Source organism: Limulus polyphemus, unplaced genomic scaffold (assembly GCF_000517525.1).
Source record: "Limulus polyphemus unplaced genomic scaffold, Limulus_polyphemus-2.1.2 Scaffold392, whole genome shotgun sequence".
Lineage (NCBI taxonomy): Eukaryota > Metazoa > Arthropoda > Merostomata > Xiphosura > Limulidae > Limulus > Limulus polyphemus.
The window spans coordinates 511,425-529,433 of NW_013666002.1; the positions used below are offsets into that span (position 1 = coordinate 511,425).

General features: G+C 33.3%; 1 protein-coding gene across 1 annotated transcript; it reads left to right on the forward strand.

The window, feature by feature from the left end:
- Positions 1 to 16,632: 16,632 nt before the first annotated feature.
- LOC106457918 (neural retina-specific leucine zipper protein-like) lies at positions 16,633 to 17,703 on the forward strand. Its single transcript, XM_013917367.1, has one exon. It carries the CDS (start codon positions 16,633 to 16,635, stop codon positions 17,701 to 17,703), a length of 1,071 nt encoding a protein of 356 aa, XP_013772821.1.
- Positions 17,704 to 18,009: the final 306 nt, after the last annotated feature.

Here is an 18,009-nt window from a genome sequence, read left to right on the forward strand (position 1 = left end):
TCAAATTATAGTTTGAGACCAGACAGATGGCTATGACATAATAAATAGTTCTACGAAAATAGAGAACATGTTTCTAGGTCGCCATGAAGTCATAATTCCACAAAGTGGGATTCAGCATAAATTTGATCAACATGACTATATTTTGTGCAGTAGATTTAAATAACTAATTTATTAGTTAATAATTTTTCTTAACCATTTAAATAATTCTAAAAGGATGACATCATACCATAATTAAAACTTACTGTTTCATGTCTCAACATGACTATATACAGTATAATTCAATTTGAACATTTAATCATTAGTTGTTTACATTTCTTAACGATTTAAATGGTCGTAAAAAGGATGCTTATCGCACTAAAAAGGACACCTATAATTAATTTATTAGTTAATTACATTTTCTGATCATTTAAATCATTCTAAAAAGGATGCTTATCACTAATTTATTAGTTATTACATTTCCTGACCACTTATATGTCTTTAAAAGGACACTTAACACTAATTCATTAGCTCTATACATTTTCTGACCATTTAACTCTATCACCCAGAATATCCTTTACTGTGCAAGACACAAGATTTTAGTGTCTTACATTCAAAAAGTTTATTATACTACTTTTTGTTTAGGTTATACCAATTAGAATAGCATAAAATATTTGCTTATAATCCATATTTTAATAGTATACAAGTTTTAAGTTCTTAATTCTACAAGGAAATATGTTAAAAAATCCCGAATTTCCACTAGTATGACCCACATGACACATATTGTCTTAGCATGTCATCATCCCCATTTGATCCATCACTCCTCGAAATGGGCGAAATTCAACGTTAAATACTATCCATAAAATCGTTATTACTCATACAAACCATAATCTTTATAGCCTTCAATTTTGTTGGTTACAGAGCTATCAAATAGAAAATCAGACCCATCCTGCCACACCCACTTGTCATATCTTCTCTTTCACAATTCGTTGATAGTTCTCTTTTATGTTTTATTATATATTACCTATAACAAATAGAAAGTCAAGGTTTTTATCTATGAAATGACATATTGTATAACGTTGTATTCTGAACAGAATATCGTCAACTTCACTCATAGTAAAAGATTCGTTCCCGTGGGAAAGTTAATAGCTAGAATGAATGAATTTGTAATGGCTCTTGTTGCATAGTTAGAAACCCAGAGAGTTATGGGAATTTGTCTACTTTTTGTATGTTATTAGTCTATATTCTTTGGTGCATTATTGAATAAATAAAAGTTATTAAATGCATTATTATTAGTATTACAAAAAATTAGGGTTAACTCTCGTCGAAACCTGATAGCAAGAAAAAGGAAGATTAGTTATGTATTTTATTTCTTACTTTCATATTTTTTTCTTTATTCATTATTATAAAAGTAACTAAAATTAAAAGTACGGATCTTTTTAAGTTATTTAAAACTATATTAGGTAAAATAAGTAATAATAATAATACAATTAAAATGGTTCACGAGTCACGCACGCGAGCAGCTCGTGGGTAGTGTAATTCAATAGCATAAAGAGTGATTTAGAACTTATAATGGCACAGATAGTAGTTAGACACGCAATAAAACAATTACATTTAATTATAAATACATGTATAATGTTACGAACTTAGAGCTACTTAGGATAAACTAATGTAGTTTCATGTTACAGTTTCAAGTCATTTTATAAAGAGAAAAAGTTAATTTAGGTTCATTTCGATTTTTTTTGGGTGGTTGCGAGGTCGTTCGAATTGACTGATCCCGTTTTGAAATGTCTTGTCTTGGATATTAAATAAGTGCTGAAAATCTTTGAAATAATCACTTGATTTATGATTAAAGAGTCAAACAGTAAGTTTTAATTATTTCATGATATCCTTTCAGGACGATTTAAATATAAATGGTCAGGAAATGTGTGGAACTAATAAGGTACTATTAAGCATCCTTTTAGGACATATAAATGGCCAGTAAATGTAATTAATGTATTAGTGATAAGCGTCCTTTTTAGGATTATTTAAATGGTCAGGAAATTCAATTAACTAATTAATTAGTATTTTATGTTGAGACATGTTATGCTGGTTCAATGGAACTATGATGTCATGGCGGCCTAGAAGCATGTTCTCTGTTTCATGGAACTACTACATAATTGTATGTCATAGCCTCCTGTCATGATGTCCTAGCAATGCGTCCCTAACAATGCATCCTCTGGTGGCACTTTGTGGAACTATGACGTCATCGTCTTTGATGACACCTCCCCCTCCCTGAGTCTGACACGCATGTGACGCCCTCTAGCGGTATTTTGCGCAAGAGCTGCCCTAACTAATTATAAGCCTAACTACTCACATACACCAAGATTACAAAGAAATTGAATATACAACTAAATTCACAAGATAAGTGACTTGAAATTAAATCATACATGAAACACGTCTATTATTCAATAAATGAAAGAAAATGTAATTCAAAGCTTACTGAATTTTATGTACAACGTAGCAAAATAATATACAAGAAAGAACACTAATAAATATTTTCAGAAAAAAATGCACGAAAAGAAATATAATAATAAAACCAAAACATTAAACCAAATCACCCTTGCAAGTTAAAACTTATCACATAATCAAATTTTCTCAAATCTATATTAAAATAGAATATTCGCTACAAAACACAATATAATAAGGTGAAACATAAAATACCTATTTTTCAATAACAATATCAGTATAATTTCAAATATACATAAAAACTGAAAGCAAGAAGAAACAAAATAAGAACAGAACACAGAGATATAGGTAAGATATACAGTAAATACACTTAAATAATTAAACAAAAAAGAATGTACAAAGTGTAATCACTTACCCAGTATAAAGCAAAATATTTTACTCCCATCCCCTTAGACTTGGAAGGAAATCCTTGTCACTGACAGTTGTTTTCTAATTTAACACTATTATTGCCGTTTTAGTGTAGTGGGTTTTCGCCAGAGCCCTGTAGGGCACAAGCAGCACACATCTTCTCTTCCCAGTTGTAGAGGGCCTTAGCCTTTCACCATATTATGTCCATATCTTAACTTTGTCACTTAAGTATGTGGATCTGCTCAAAAATTGTCTGGTTCATGATTACTTTGGGTAGTTTTTCTAAGAGTTCTCATGACCAAGGTTTTGTCATGAACACTGTCCTTTGTCAGTTATGTGGAATAACAAATTTACAGTACTTTCACTAATAAACTCCCTGTCTTTTTTATCAGATACATAAATAATATTCAGAGTCTTTTCACTGGACTCAAAGAGAAATTCGAACTTTTCATTCACTGTGTTGAAACTTACCACCAACCACTTAAGTTTAATACTCAAATTTCTACTCAGAACATTAACATTTCCACGCCAACACTTACTACTAGCGAGCATCTCAAACCTTCTCAGAGCCATTCTTACTTAAAATTCACTTCTTTCCATCACACTGAAACCCAAAGAAAATATATATGTCTAAGTCGTCTATGCTCTGACAATGCTGGATTCAAGTGTAAATCAAATCACATGGCAATCTTTTTATACAACAGGAATATCCTGTTAACATCATTATAAGTCTAAGTTCCACACATTCAGCCTATCACAAGCTGTCTGTCTCCAATTCAATAACAGACCACTTACTGGCAGAGTTCCTTTAGTTCTTACATACCATCCTTTAAACAGAAAGATTAGCAGCATTCACTTTACTAACAAGGGACTACACACCTAATGACATATTTATTCCCTAACTTTAATTTCTTTCAAATGCTAGAAGAACTCAAAATGTACTTAGTGAATCCTAAATTACACACTGAATTGACTTATTCTGCACAAACCAATAGAATTCGAGCATGTAATTATGTCACTGATTTGTTCACTGTCTGCATTGCTACTTTCACCTTCCACATAAAAGGCCTTTTCACCTGTACACCAGAGTGCATTATTTATTGCATTCACTGCACTAGGTGCAATAAAATCGATATTGGAAGAATTAGACATAGGTTTGGTGATAGATTTCTTGAAAACCTTCGAATTATATGCAAAAGCACAATCGACCACTCAGTTCCTAAGTACTTTAATTCCCCATACAACAAATAAATTAATGACATAAATGTATTAAAACTTGCTCCCCACAATAAAGCCTAGAACACAAACTTGTATTTAAGTTAAATTATTTGACATTTAATGGTATTCATCAATGTTACTCTTTCTAATTACAACCCATTTTATTATGTTATTTACTTATTGTTGCAATTGTGTAATTGTTTGATTGTTGTATGACTAAACTAGTAAATACAACAATATTTCTCTCTCTTATATATCACTTCGTATTGGTAACCTCATGCTGTGTTCTTTGCATGAGTGCTAACTACAAGTATAAATATTTTGAAATTCTAAATATTCTGGACATTCTGTAATTTTAACAGGTAAGCCTGATGGAGGGCATATGCTCGAAATGTAGTTAATAAAAGAAACTTTGTATTATAGATATATGTTTTAACTTTTTATAATATCTCTTGCAACAATTTTTTTCACATCTTATGTTATTTTTCTATTGTGGAGGTTTAGCTGATGATGACCACATCAAGTACAGGAACACTAGAGTGTGTACGTGTACGTAGTGAAGAGAATAACAGTAGCTCCATAAACTCAATAATGTTCTGTGGTTTAATAAAGACAAATTCTAATGTACCATGGTTCTAAAGCACACACATGAAGTAAACTGCATCCTATCCAAAAATCAGGTGGCAGAAGGATATGCAATTATCTGTTCAAGGAGAAATTAAGTTCCAGTGTTATTTTTTAATTATGGGTGACTGGCTATCAATGTTTGTGCTGGAATGATCATTGATGTAGTAAGAAAGGTGGACGTAACCAAGGCTAGTGATGATGATAAGGTTGCATCCATTGCATGACCTCTAAAATGAAGTACATGATTGTCAAAACATTTCTGATCATTGGTTGAAAATTGTGTAAATAATCTGGACAGACTATAAGCGAAGGAAACTAAATGATATGTTAAATGATTGTTAAATATATTGATGTACTTGTTGAACAAGATGACACATTGAGCAAACAACAGCAACCATTATAAATATCAATGAAACATGCACTTCTGATCAAGTATCTAACTCACGAGCTTCCCTGGATCATTAGGGGTGTAGGTAGTACTGAGATATCGTGGATGTTAAATGATAGAACCATACATTTTTTAAATAGTGATTGGTCGGCTCTAGTAATGACTGTCAGAAAAAGTTAGGTACATCAAGATTTTGTGTTGATTTTAGATATATGAATACATTTATTCACGTTGACACCTTCCCCCTGCTGGAAAAAGATGAACACCTGGACTCATTGAAAGGCTTCCATCGTTTCAAACACTTTATATCTGGCGTCCAGATATTGGAAGTCAATTTAGATGCTGAGAACAGATATAAGACTCCATTCTAACATGAGAGATGACTTGTATGAGTTTCTAATCATACCATTGGTTATGTGTAATGCACCTGCAATTTTTGAGAGGTTAATAGATGTTATACTGAAGGAGATGCAATGGTAGTGATGCCTGATCTATGTAAATGCTGTTTTGGTCTTTGCACTGACAATCTGTGAATGACATTCCAATGGATAGAGAAAGCCAGTTTGAAGATAAAAACCAGAAAAATGTGCACTTATGTGCACAGATATGGAATATCTAAGTCAAAGCATAGGTAGAGATGGAGTTTCTACAGACTCTGTTAAGGTGCCAGTGATGAGAGATTGGCCTAACATGTGACCAAGGAAGAAGTAAGCAATTTCCTTAGTATTGTGTCCACTTCTTCAAAGACAGCAGCACCATCAAATGTGAACAAGTAATTTGATTTTTAAAACTTTATCTGAAGCGCCATTGCTGGTACATCCACAACAAGACAGTGAGTTCCTATTGGACACTTGTGCCAGTGATATTGGAATTGGAGAAGTGTTGTTGTAGTTGTAGGATTGAGTAGAATGTGTAATTTGTGCACTATTTATATTTCTATAGCTCATAAAGATAGATACTCTATGATGAACAAAGAGCTGCTTACATTTGTAGTTTTTGTAAAGCACTATCAATACTACTTGTATTGTAGAAGATTCATCATCTGAGTGGATCATGTCTCACTGAAATAGTTAATGAACTTTTAAAATCCAAAAATGATGGTTACACATTGAATAACATCAGTTCAAGAATATGATGTTGTCATCCTGGCCTGTAACTTGGAAGGATTGTCTCACCACACACATCAAGATTCTGTTTGTTTGTTACTTGTCCTGATCCTGAACAGTGTTGTAATCCAAATCATTTCCATCATAGCAAAAACAAATCATGAAGTAGAATTCAACTTGTGGATGATTGCCACGATTAACACTCTGGAAGCTCAGGGGAAGGGGAAAAATCAAGGACCAAAATTTAGCACTGATGCTCTTTGTCATACAGAACAATACAGCTTGGCCAGCATAAATAGTGGAATATAGCATGGATGCATGTTACCTGTGACACCTGTACAGTTAGTATTGAGTACATGAAGATGTGTTCTATCATAACTATCAACCACCAAACCAAGGTTTCTCACACTGTGCTGCAGTTAGTGGTCCCCAGAGCTCTAAAGCAGGAAATTCTGTAAACTTTGTATAACACAAAGATCAGTGGGCACTAAGGTGTTATATACACATGTACTAATATTCAACTGGATATTTGGCTCTGGCTGAGCACTTTACAGTGTGTGCTACCAAAGAAAAGATGTGTCTAGGAAAGGGTAAACTTTGGAAGAGAAATGTTTGATCTCCTCTAAAGAGGATAGTTCTGGATATCACTGACTTACTCCCAGAGATAAAACAAGATTATTGGTATCTAGATACTGCCATTGAGTACTTCATGAAGTGGGCTGAGGCCTATCTATTGGTTGATACTTTTGGACAGTTCATAGTTGATGTGTTGGTGGAAAACTGGATAGCATGTTTCAGACCACTGGAAGAGACCTACTTGGACCTGGAAGCTAACTATAGTAGCTTATTGTTGTCTGAATTGTGTAAAGCTTTGAGAGAATCACTCACCTGAACTAGCTGAAAGGTGAGAATTGTGGGGAGCATACTGACTTTTCGATGCTAGATTTTCGCCTGTACACCTGAACAATTTATGGCAGCTCTAAATTCAGTGGTCGAGTTGTGTTTTCTCTCAGTGTGGGTGAAACAATGAAATTACCAACTGCATCTTAGATATCATATATAATTTGTTTTATTTAGTCGTGATCGAATATTCTAAATTATAAATTATGAATATTGCAATATTTTAGAATCACAGAGTTTTTCAAAATATTTTCCTAACATCTTTTCAGTACAAGGTACAGTTATAATGCACAAAAATGCATGAGTAACATGAGGTAAAATTTTGTAAATTTCACCAAGCTAGTATAAACTTATAACTGAAAGAAAGTCCCCAAAGGAGATACAATTTGAGATTTAGTTGATTCCGTAGGTCAAAAGTAAGGATTGACGTGAATTAAACTGATACAACAAACCTGTGTTGGAACCAGTTTTATACTTTTACCTCTGCTTTCTTTCCCACTAGAACCAACCTCAAGATCAATAGTAACCTGCTTTATTAAATCTGATACTTGGCTCAAAAAGAGTGAAGTCAAGATTCGATAGCCGTTGTTTTTGTCCCCATAGGATGCCACACTTAGACCCAACCATTGCTCTTGTCATGATGAAGTCGAAAACAAGAAGAAAAAGAAACGGAGACAGTATGCAACATTTTCGCACTCCAATAACAACGTCAAAGAAGTTTGTGACACCAGTATTGGTCTTCACACAGCATCTGGAGCTTATATACAGCGCTTTAAATACTGATATACTTATCAGGTATGCCACATGTTTTTACGGTTTTCCACAACGATTGGTGATGAATACTAACAAATTCTTTCTTAAAATCTATGAAGTTGACTGCCAAAAGCTGCTGATATTCGATACTCTTTCCAAACAATACATTGTTCTTTGAAGAAAAGTAATAAAAGTGGATGTATTTGTGCGTTGTTGTTTTTGTTTGTCTCACACATTGTCTGTTGCATCACTTAAATTATATGAGATGAATTATTTTGGGGTTAGTGTCATGCTTGTGGCTTAGGTTAATTGTTAAATTCTTCTTCGAGCTTTAAAAATTGTACAATATACTCTTACTGTTCTTGTTTGAGGTAGGTACTAGTGTTTTTATATAAGTCTCCTTAATATAACCACACTAGCAACTACTAGTGCTACTTTTCTCACGCGAGTTATGTTTTAGCACTATATATCAACTCATATTAGATAGTTAGATAACTAAACATTTTCCATATCGTAATTTCCTTCATGTCTGCACAGCTTGTCATAATTATGTGCATATTTGCTAATAACAACAGTAATGGCTTTACAGCATGTATTATTTCGCAGGGAATTCCTTTTCAGTCCTCAAGAAAATTTAGTTCCATTCAGAAATTATGACAGTGATAATAAATTTTAATATGTAGTTATTGCTCAACATACTTTGTAACATGCTTTTTACAGACAAGACTCTACAAATGCTATCAGGAAACATAGACACTATTCTGTAAATGTTATCCAAAGATATAAACACAATTCTAAAATCATGTGAGCAGAACTTTAGAATTTCAGCAAGAAGTATGGACATGATTTAACAGATGTTCTCAAAAATATAAATACCATTCCGAAGAAATATTTTCAAGAGGTATAGTTAACATTTTACAATCAAAAGACACAGACTACAAATGTTATGAATAGGTATATGAATGACATTAGAAATGTTATCATGAGTCGTAGACACGAATTTATAAATAATATCAAGAGATATTCTAGACATGATACAAGGAATTACTTTAGAAATTTTATTATGAAATGTACAATTCTATAAATTTTATAAACTGATAAAGATACGACACTGTAAATGTTGTCAAGAGATATAGACATTACAAATGATAGAAATAACATTTACAAAACTTTACAAATGTCATCAAAAGATGTAGAGACAACTCTGCAATTATGTTTCAGTGGCATGCACACCATTATGCAAATATCATCAAAATATATGGAACTCACTCTAACAATGTTATCAAGACAGATATAGATGAAACGTTACAAATATTATCGATAAATATAGACACGACGCTAAAACTGTTACGAAGAGATCCAGACACGACGCTATAAATGTTATCAAGAAACATAGGCACGATTTTGCAAATATTATCAAAATATGTATACAGAGCTCTACATACCTTAGAACAGATATAGAAACATTTTACAAATCTTAAGAAATATTTGCCCAACTTTATAAATGTTATCAAGAGATTTATTAATCTCTATAAATATGGTTGTAAAATGTTCTAATGAGATATAGACACGATTCTGGCAACATTATCTGGATATGAAGACACTATTTTACAAATGTTCTCAAGAGATATAAACAAAAATTTACACATTATATTAAAATGTATAGACACAACTCTACAAACTTTATGAAGAGATGTAAAAAGTGAAATGTTGTTACAAAATATAGATAAAACTTTAGGAATGTTTCAAAGAGATGCAGGCACATCTTTACAAATATTATCAAAAGATATAGATTCCAGTCTGCAATTTTATGAAGAGATATTAGAAAATTGTTTTTGAATGTTATAAAAAATATAGTCACGACTTTACAAATAATATCAAGAGATAAAATCATGACATTAAAAATGTTTAAAAGGCACAATTCTAGGAATTATTTCAAAAAATAGATCCAATTCCGCAAATGTAAAGATGAGAGACATAGTCACTATGTTATAAAGGCTATTATAAGAGTCATAAACACCTTTTGCAAATATATTGTCAAGAGATTTGAACACTACGTTGCGTATGTTATTAAAATATGTTGACACAACTTTCAAAATATTATTTAAAATCTAAGTGCCATTATGCAAATAATATGAAAAGCTATACATATATATATATATATTAACGAAAATGTTATGAAGAAATGTAGATACTAGTGATAGAGACAAAATTCTGCAAGCATTACTAGTGATATAACTCGACTTAACAAATGCTGTCAATACAGATAAACACGACTTTACAATTATTTAAAAGCGATTTAGACACCAATCTGAAAATGTTACTCAGAGATTTAGTCACGAATCTACAATGGATATGAGGAGACATAAACAACATATGCAAATTTTATCAGGAAACGTAGATACTACTCTACAAATGTTATTAAAAGACGTAAACACAAATTTACGAATGTTGTAAAGAGTTATAGACACCTTACTGCAAAAAATTAACAAGGGATACAGACACTATATTGAAAATGTTATCAAGAATTATAAAAATGTCATCACGAAGTTTATTAAAAGATGTAAACAGTTTTCAAATGTTACCAGGAGTCATAGACATTATTCTGCTAATGTTTTCGAAAAACGAAGACACAACAATTTCAGGTATTACGAAGAAATAAAAATATGTATTAAGAAGTTCTATAACTAGATGTAGTCAATACTAAACAAATTGTGTCACGCGATATATGTTATAAAGAGACAAAGAAAAACTTTTATAAACAGAGATAGATAACATCTTGAAAATGTTATCATTAAATGATATAAAATTGGTTCTATACATGCTACCATGAGATATAGAAAAAGCCTAAAATACTGTACAAGTATCCATACATCATTCAGAAGCGTTATCAAGACATATAGATACTACTCAAGAAATGTCTTAAGAGGTACAAATATAATTCGATAAACGTTACCAAGAAATACAGACGCCACTCTGCAAATGTTATCATGATTTAGAGACAACTTACTTCAGATACTATCAAGAAACACAGATAGGAATTTACAAACGCTACACAACACTTAAAGTGTTATCAAGACACATATACACAACTTTCAAATGTTAGAAAAAGATATATACAAAACATTACAAATAATTCCCAAAAGATAAAACCACTATCAAAGAACGTTAACCTGAAAATCGACAAGACTTCAAAATGTTGGTAAACGCTATACAATTACGACTTTAGAAAGATATTTAGACATCATGCAACAGATTTTATGAAGAGATGCAGACACGACTACATATACATTGTCAAGAGACAAAAAAGGTGTGTAAAAATGTTACATAAGTATTATCAAGAGATATATAGCAATAGAACACTACTTATTAAAATATTAAAATGTAATTCTACAAATTTTATCAAAATATACAGATAACCATTTTGAAAATATTATCATAAGTTATAGAATAGAGCAGATTTTATAAAGAGACGTAAATACAAGATAAAGACGCAGCTTCATAAATTACCAATATATATATATATATAATAAATTACACTTTTACAGAAAACACCACCTTTAAAAACTATGGTAATAATTTATTAATTTGGTGACGCTTCGAGCAAACGCTCTTTTTCAAGCCAAAAACAAGATTGTAGGTTAATGGCAATTACAGGAATTAATTTTATCAAAACATTAAAACGATTTTTATATTTGTGATGAAGAAACATAAACACGACTCCTCAAACATTATAAAGAGATATAAGTAGGACGGTATAAGTATTATTAAAGTATATAGATACAAATATGCAAATGCGATCAATACATATAGAGTCATGAAAACATTTAAATAATTTTGTCTAGAAATAAAGACATTACCGAAGAAATGTTACTATATAAACAGTAGACATCATTCTATAAATGTTGCAAAGAGATGTGAGACTTCACAAATATTACAGATAGATATCAATAAGACTCGACAAATATATCTAGAAATATACAAATTACTGATGTTAACAGCAAAGATATCATGAGAAATAGCTCCCACTCTGCAAATTTTATCATCTGATATTAATAACATATATACAAAGGATGACAAGATAGGTGGCCACAACTTTACAAATCTAAAGCTTTGAAATATTTTCAAGGACTTTTTCACGTGATATGAAATATTATCAAGAGAATTGAAGAGCTATCCATCCGAGTTTATATATCTTATAAAAAGATAAAGTACTACCTTATAAATGCCCTTCTTCTCCAATGGTTCAGTGGAAAGTCTGATGGGTTATAATGCTAAAATTCGGATTTCTATAGCCACGGTGGGCCTATCTATAGCCTTGAAAAAGTTGACGACTCTACATGAATTACATGACAATGATAAAGTATTTATAACTTGTTAGTAGGTCCTGTGACCTGTATGCTATTCACATATATTCACGCTAAATCATTCAAAGGAGATCAATCCACATTCTTGCAGAAATATTCGCCATACCTTCATCTCTATTTAAACATAAAACATAAAAAAGATAATGTAGTATTAAATAGCATCCAGGTCATATGACCTACTAACAAGTTATAAATACTTTAACATTGTCTTGTAATTTACTCCTGAGGATGACGTTGCAACGTCGAAACATGTAAAGTTGTCAACTTTTTGAAGGCCAAAGATAGCCTAAATAAAATATTTTTAATTGTGTACCAGTTTTAACGTTGAACATTATTAACCAAACTACAACAACTTTTCCGCATTTGTATGTCACTTGCAATCAGACAAACATTTTTTTTTTTCCAATAAAAATATCCCAAAAATATTTCTGCCGTTGTGTGTGTGTGTGTGTGTGTGTAAGGGGGATCCTCATAAAGTGGCCCATCAGAAAGCACAGAAATCTGAAAGGTTTTTTTTCAATGCACATGAAAATCGTGTTGCATGTTTATGTCCCACCAATGAAAAAAACAAGCAAACAAAAAAAAAACAACTACCCACCGAACGTCTTTTTAAAAAGTACGTGCAAGAGTAAAATTAACGAAGTGGGTAAGTTATTCAAAAACATATACAGATATATTGGAAGTGGGATGGATGTGAACTAGTGAGCATACCCAAACAGTGAGTACAAGGGTTCAAGGTTCGCGAGCCGTTGCTTCAAAAACGCGCCCCCGCATTTAGTGGCTATGTTGTAAAAATGACGACCAACTCTCACTATTCGATAACAGCTCAACAGTAATACCTTTCCTTTATTCTGTTACACTAAAATTAGTAAAGGCTATGTTGCGCAAATAACTATTCTATAGCTTTGCGAAAATTCTATACAAACGAATTAACAAATATCGGAAGTACACCGTCTAGACATTTACAATACAAACATATGCGAGAAGGACGGATGTAAAGCATTCACCAGTACATATGCGTATATCAGCACAACTTATAAAATATATTCACGAAATATATCAAAATAAACGTATCAAATATTCAGATATGGAAATATTTTTAATAGTAGGACACGCGTAACATAGTCAAAATACACTTACAAGTATTAGCAAGAAATGTTTCAGGTATTCCAAAATGTACACACAGATAAACGGTACTTACAAATACCCAAATAATTATAAGTAGGACGCATCATCAAATATGTCATCAAATACATGCATACCTATCAGTAGAGGATATCAACGAATATATCAGTAGATCACGTGTACGGTGCTTAAAAAGCATACACGCATATGAGCAGCTAGGATATACATATATATATATAAACGTAGGAAATATTTACAAATATGAACCTATACGTAAAAAGCAACCCAACTACCCAATGGTAGTTAGAGTGCAGATTACTAAATAAACTCTAGAATATCAGGAGGATTGAAATAAAGAATTCCCAAATACACCACTCTACGTGTTAAAATTAAAGTACGCCCAGTGGCTCTATTAAAATGTGTTCGGTATTAACCTTTCATCACGCAGGGTGAAAAAAAGCAAAAGTTTCTGACCATTCCGGGTTGTCTTTCAGGCCCCAAAATCTTTTTTGAGGGTTGAAAAATTTTTAGCCCTTAATTCCTGCAACAAATTAGGGGTTGATTTGACACCCAAGATCATCAGTAGGACTCGTATAATGCATTCCTAAATAAAGGCAAGAATATTACTAAGACTTGCATAAGACACTCACTATTACATGCATATTAAAATGATATGGCTTGCAATCAGAAAGCATGATAACCACGGACGAATACATCCGTATATCAATAGGATAATAATTTGATATTCATCAATACAATACGCATACAGCAGCAGAATACTTTTACGATATTCACAAATGCATACGCATTTTTTAATTGGTCACGAAAAACTCACAAATATACTCATAAGGAAGTACTCGGACAACAGCAAGAGAATGACTGGATTGTCGACATTACAAGCGATGCATCTCAGCAGAGATAGAGAAAGATAAAAACCATAGCGCATCCCCCTGCAACAGAGAAGGCTATCCTGATTGATTGAAATCAGCAGGATATATGTAGGAGACAAAAACGTAGAAATACGCATATCAGCAGGACACGAATAAACTTATAAGGTACTGAAAAATATCAACACATATGTTATCAGCTGGACATATCTAAACATTGAAAAACAGATATATCAGTAGGACAAGTGCAAGACATTCATAAAATATTTCAGTTTTCTAAAAAACTAGCAGTCCATGTGTAAGATAATGAGAAATACGTGACATACATCAGCAAGAGATATGTTTCTCACAAATAGCCCAAGTATATCAGTAGACCATTTTAAAGCTATTCATAAATGCTTACACATATATATCAGTCAGTAAGATACGAGTAAGATGGAAAACAAATATATTTATGTATGTATGCAGTACACAATTTAAAATGCTGAAAAATACAAACTCATACCGATCGACAGCATACATTTAAAACACTTTTTAATATATACACATATACTAGCAAGACATATAAAGATATTCATATCAAGATTAGCCGAACACTTGCCAGATACTTATATATCAATTGAAATATATCATCCTGATAAATGTAACTGAGAAATATATATCAGTAGAGCTTTTGTTAGTTATTTATGCATTCACATATCAGTAAAACGCATACTTGTAAAATATACTGAGAAATATATATCAGTAGAGCTTTTGTTAGTTATTTATGTATTCACATATCAGTAAAACGCATACTTGTAAAATATACACGTATATCAGCAAGAGCCATATACTATTTTCATAATTACAAACACAAATATCAGCAGGAGATATGTAGAATATTCAGACATAGAAACACATATATTAACATGTCACGTGGAATATTTCCACAAAAATATATACACAGATATCTTTAGGTCACATTTACATAATTAGATATATATATATATCACCAACACATGCCAATGACATTTAGTAACATATATGTATTAGCAATATACACCTGTAACTGTACAAGTACCTATCTCACACTTTTAAAATTTCTTGAAATGATACTATTAAAACGCTTTGCCAAAATGACTTATTAATACTTTAGAATATATGCAATGTAAGCATTATGCAAGTCAGATAAATAAATAAAGTATTCATTGAATCGAAACGGGCACGGGTTGGTCCTCTCTTAGAACCTTTTGATTTCGAACAGGCGAGCCGGGTTCGAATCCGTGTGATACCACGAAATATTCCCCGCATTTTGAACTGTGGATGCGTTTTAAGAGAGTCACAGAATCCCTTAATTAACGTGGATTGCTGCTGACTGGCTGCCTTCCCTCTGAACAGTAGCTCAGGTTCAGGGACAGTGGCATATAGTCTTAGTAGTTTTGCTATAAATACAAACTACACAGTTGAAGCCCAACTTATCAATATCAACTAAGTATTCATATGCTTAGAAATATGCATGTATGTTGTAAGAAACTAGAGAGCAATAAAAAGAGCAAAAATGTTTTAAACATAATACCCGTATAGCAGTAGATAATAGCTATACTGGTAATACGTCATGATTTCAGATACTTCTGCATAAGAATGAAGTTTAATATATATAAAGTTTCTATGTTTACAGATTAATGTTTGAATCTGTTTGGAATACGAGTACAGATTATATTTTGAATGGAGTTGTAAATGCTGTCTGTATAGTTGACAAGTCTCGAATACGCAATATGCCACACTGACATGTTAATGTATGGACCAAGTCATTACTATAAATTTCATACAAACTATCGATTACAGGTAATGTTACGACAAAGGTTGAAAAATTAAACCGAATTTAATACTGACATATACCAAAAAATTAAATTACGTTTCATTTTCAAAAGAGGTAAGGAAGTATTATGTTGTAAAATCCAATAGGTTGGAGTGCAGAACTTACCGCGTTTAACTTGAAAGTATTCTGAGTCTTTAACTTCCTCTGCTTGCTCTTGTAGTCTCCCATTACGTAGACAAGTTGTTTTCTTCTGTCACTCTGTCTTAAGACTGGAAGATACCAATGAGAAGTGTGAAAAAATCTGTGACGTCACTTTACGTCATTCTTTCCCGATATATACCTGGATACATGGAGGCAACTGGTTAATGCATTTGAAATACTCCTGGCAGCTAGAGCTATAACTGACACACTGCTGTCAGCACATCACACGCGAAGTGAAACTGCAGGAGAAGAGCTGTTCTTGAGAAGATAGGCGGCGTAAGTGTTGAGAAGTGCAGAACTTTTAAAGAAATTATTGAAACAAATACACAAGCGAAGAATTTGTTTATCTGTTGTTTGAGCACCGTGCATCACATCACGAAGAAACATTACGCTGAGTGGTCGTACATGTGAAACGTGGATGTGCGCTCCGATGCAGGACTCTGGAGCGTCGGAACTCGGCAGACCGAGCTGGGGCGTCATGACCGGCGACTACGTTCACGACTTCGACTTAGATCAGCTAGAAGAGGTCGTGAAACAAGAAATGGAATCTCGGGCGAAATTGGGAATGACAACTTGTGTAGTAGGGGATAGTGGTCACATTGCAGCTACCATGGGGCCAGCTTTGAGCCCCAATATTAATCATATAGCAGTAACCAATCATTTGAGAGGAATAGGTCCAGGACCCAGGAAGCTCGTGGCTCTAGCAACCAGCACCCCAGGAACACCCCCTGACACACCACCTTCTCCAGCTTTTGCCACGGTACCCACGTCAGCACTATCGAGTCCAGTTATGCCATCCTCCACCATCGACCCTAAATCACCAGGCCTAGTGGAAGATAGCATGATGTGGTTGACTCAGACTTTACGCTATGGGGGTTTCACTTCTCAGGAGCCACTTGACCTGCGACCACAGTGTGGCCAAGAGATGGATACTTCCTGGTTCATGCGGCGAGAATTTCCAGAAGCACCGACGTCCGTAGTGCATTCTTATCAACCTCCACCATCTGAACGTACCCTCATCAGCTCTTGTACTACAAGTCAAGTACCCTGTTCCACACCATTCCAATCCCTGAACGGAGCCCCAGGATCAGGGGTTTATTGTCCTACACCCACAACTAACCATACCTCCCGTGACCTTCGTTTAAATGACGATATGCTTATCCGCATGTCAGTACGTGAACTGAACAAGCGACTACATGGATACTCACGCGAGGAAGTGGCCCGCATCAAAAAGAAGCGACGGACGCTCAAGAACCGAGGCTACGCCCAGAACTGTAGAACGAAGCGACTGTCTCAACGACATGAACTAGAGGGAAAGAATCGGGTACTGCAAGCTGAGGTCAACCATCTGAGACAGGAGTTAGAGCGTCTTTGTCAAGAAAGGGATTATTACAAGCAACAGTTCACTGGATTACGAGGGAGAGAATGTTCTCAAGGGTCCATCTCAAGTTTCTCCAGCGGAGGAGGAAGTAACCCCAGTTCTCCAGAGTTTTACATATGAATTCTGGATCATTGTGGCTATATTCATAGACCTCTAGCTTAATGGTTTGACAAAACCTTATGTGTTACTATTACAACCGACTTATTGACAAAACACAGGAACATCCGAATTCAGATGTGTAATTGCTGATTTCCTACGCTTTGACCTTTTTTAAACTGTTGCCAAGTCACACGTATGCAAACAGTGTATGATCAAGAATCAAGAAATGACTAGATCGTTTCAACCTAGGTATGTTTTAGGAATATATAAACTAAAGAGGGTGACATTATACTGTATGTTGAAAAAAACAGTCTTAGGTTTCTTTGC

Bases quoted from the DNA above. Each gene is read 5' to 3' on its own strand.
- LOC106457918 (XM_013917367.1), top strand. From the start codon at position 16,633: ATGCAGGACTCTGGAGCGTCGGAACTCGGCAGACCGAGCTGGGGCGTC.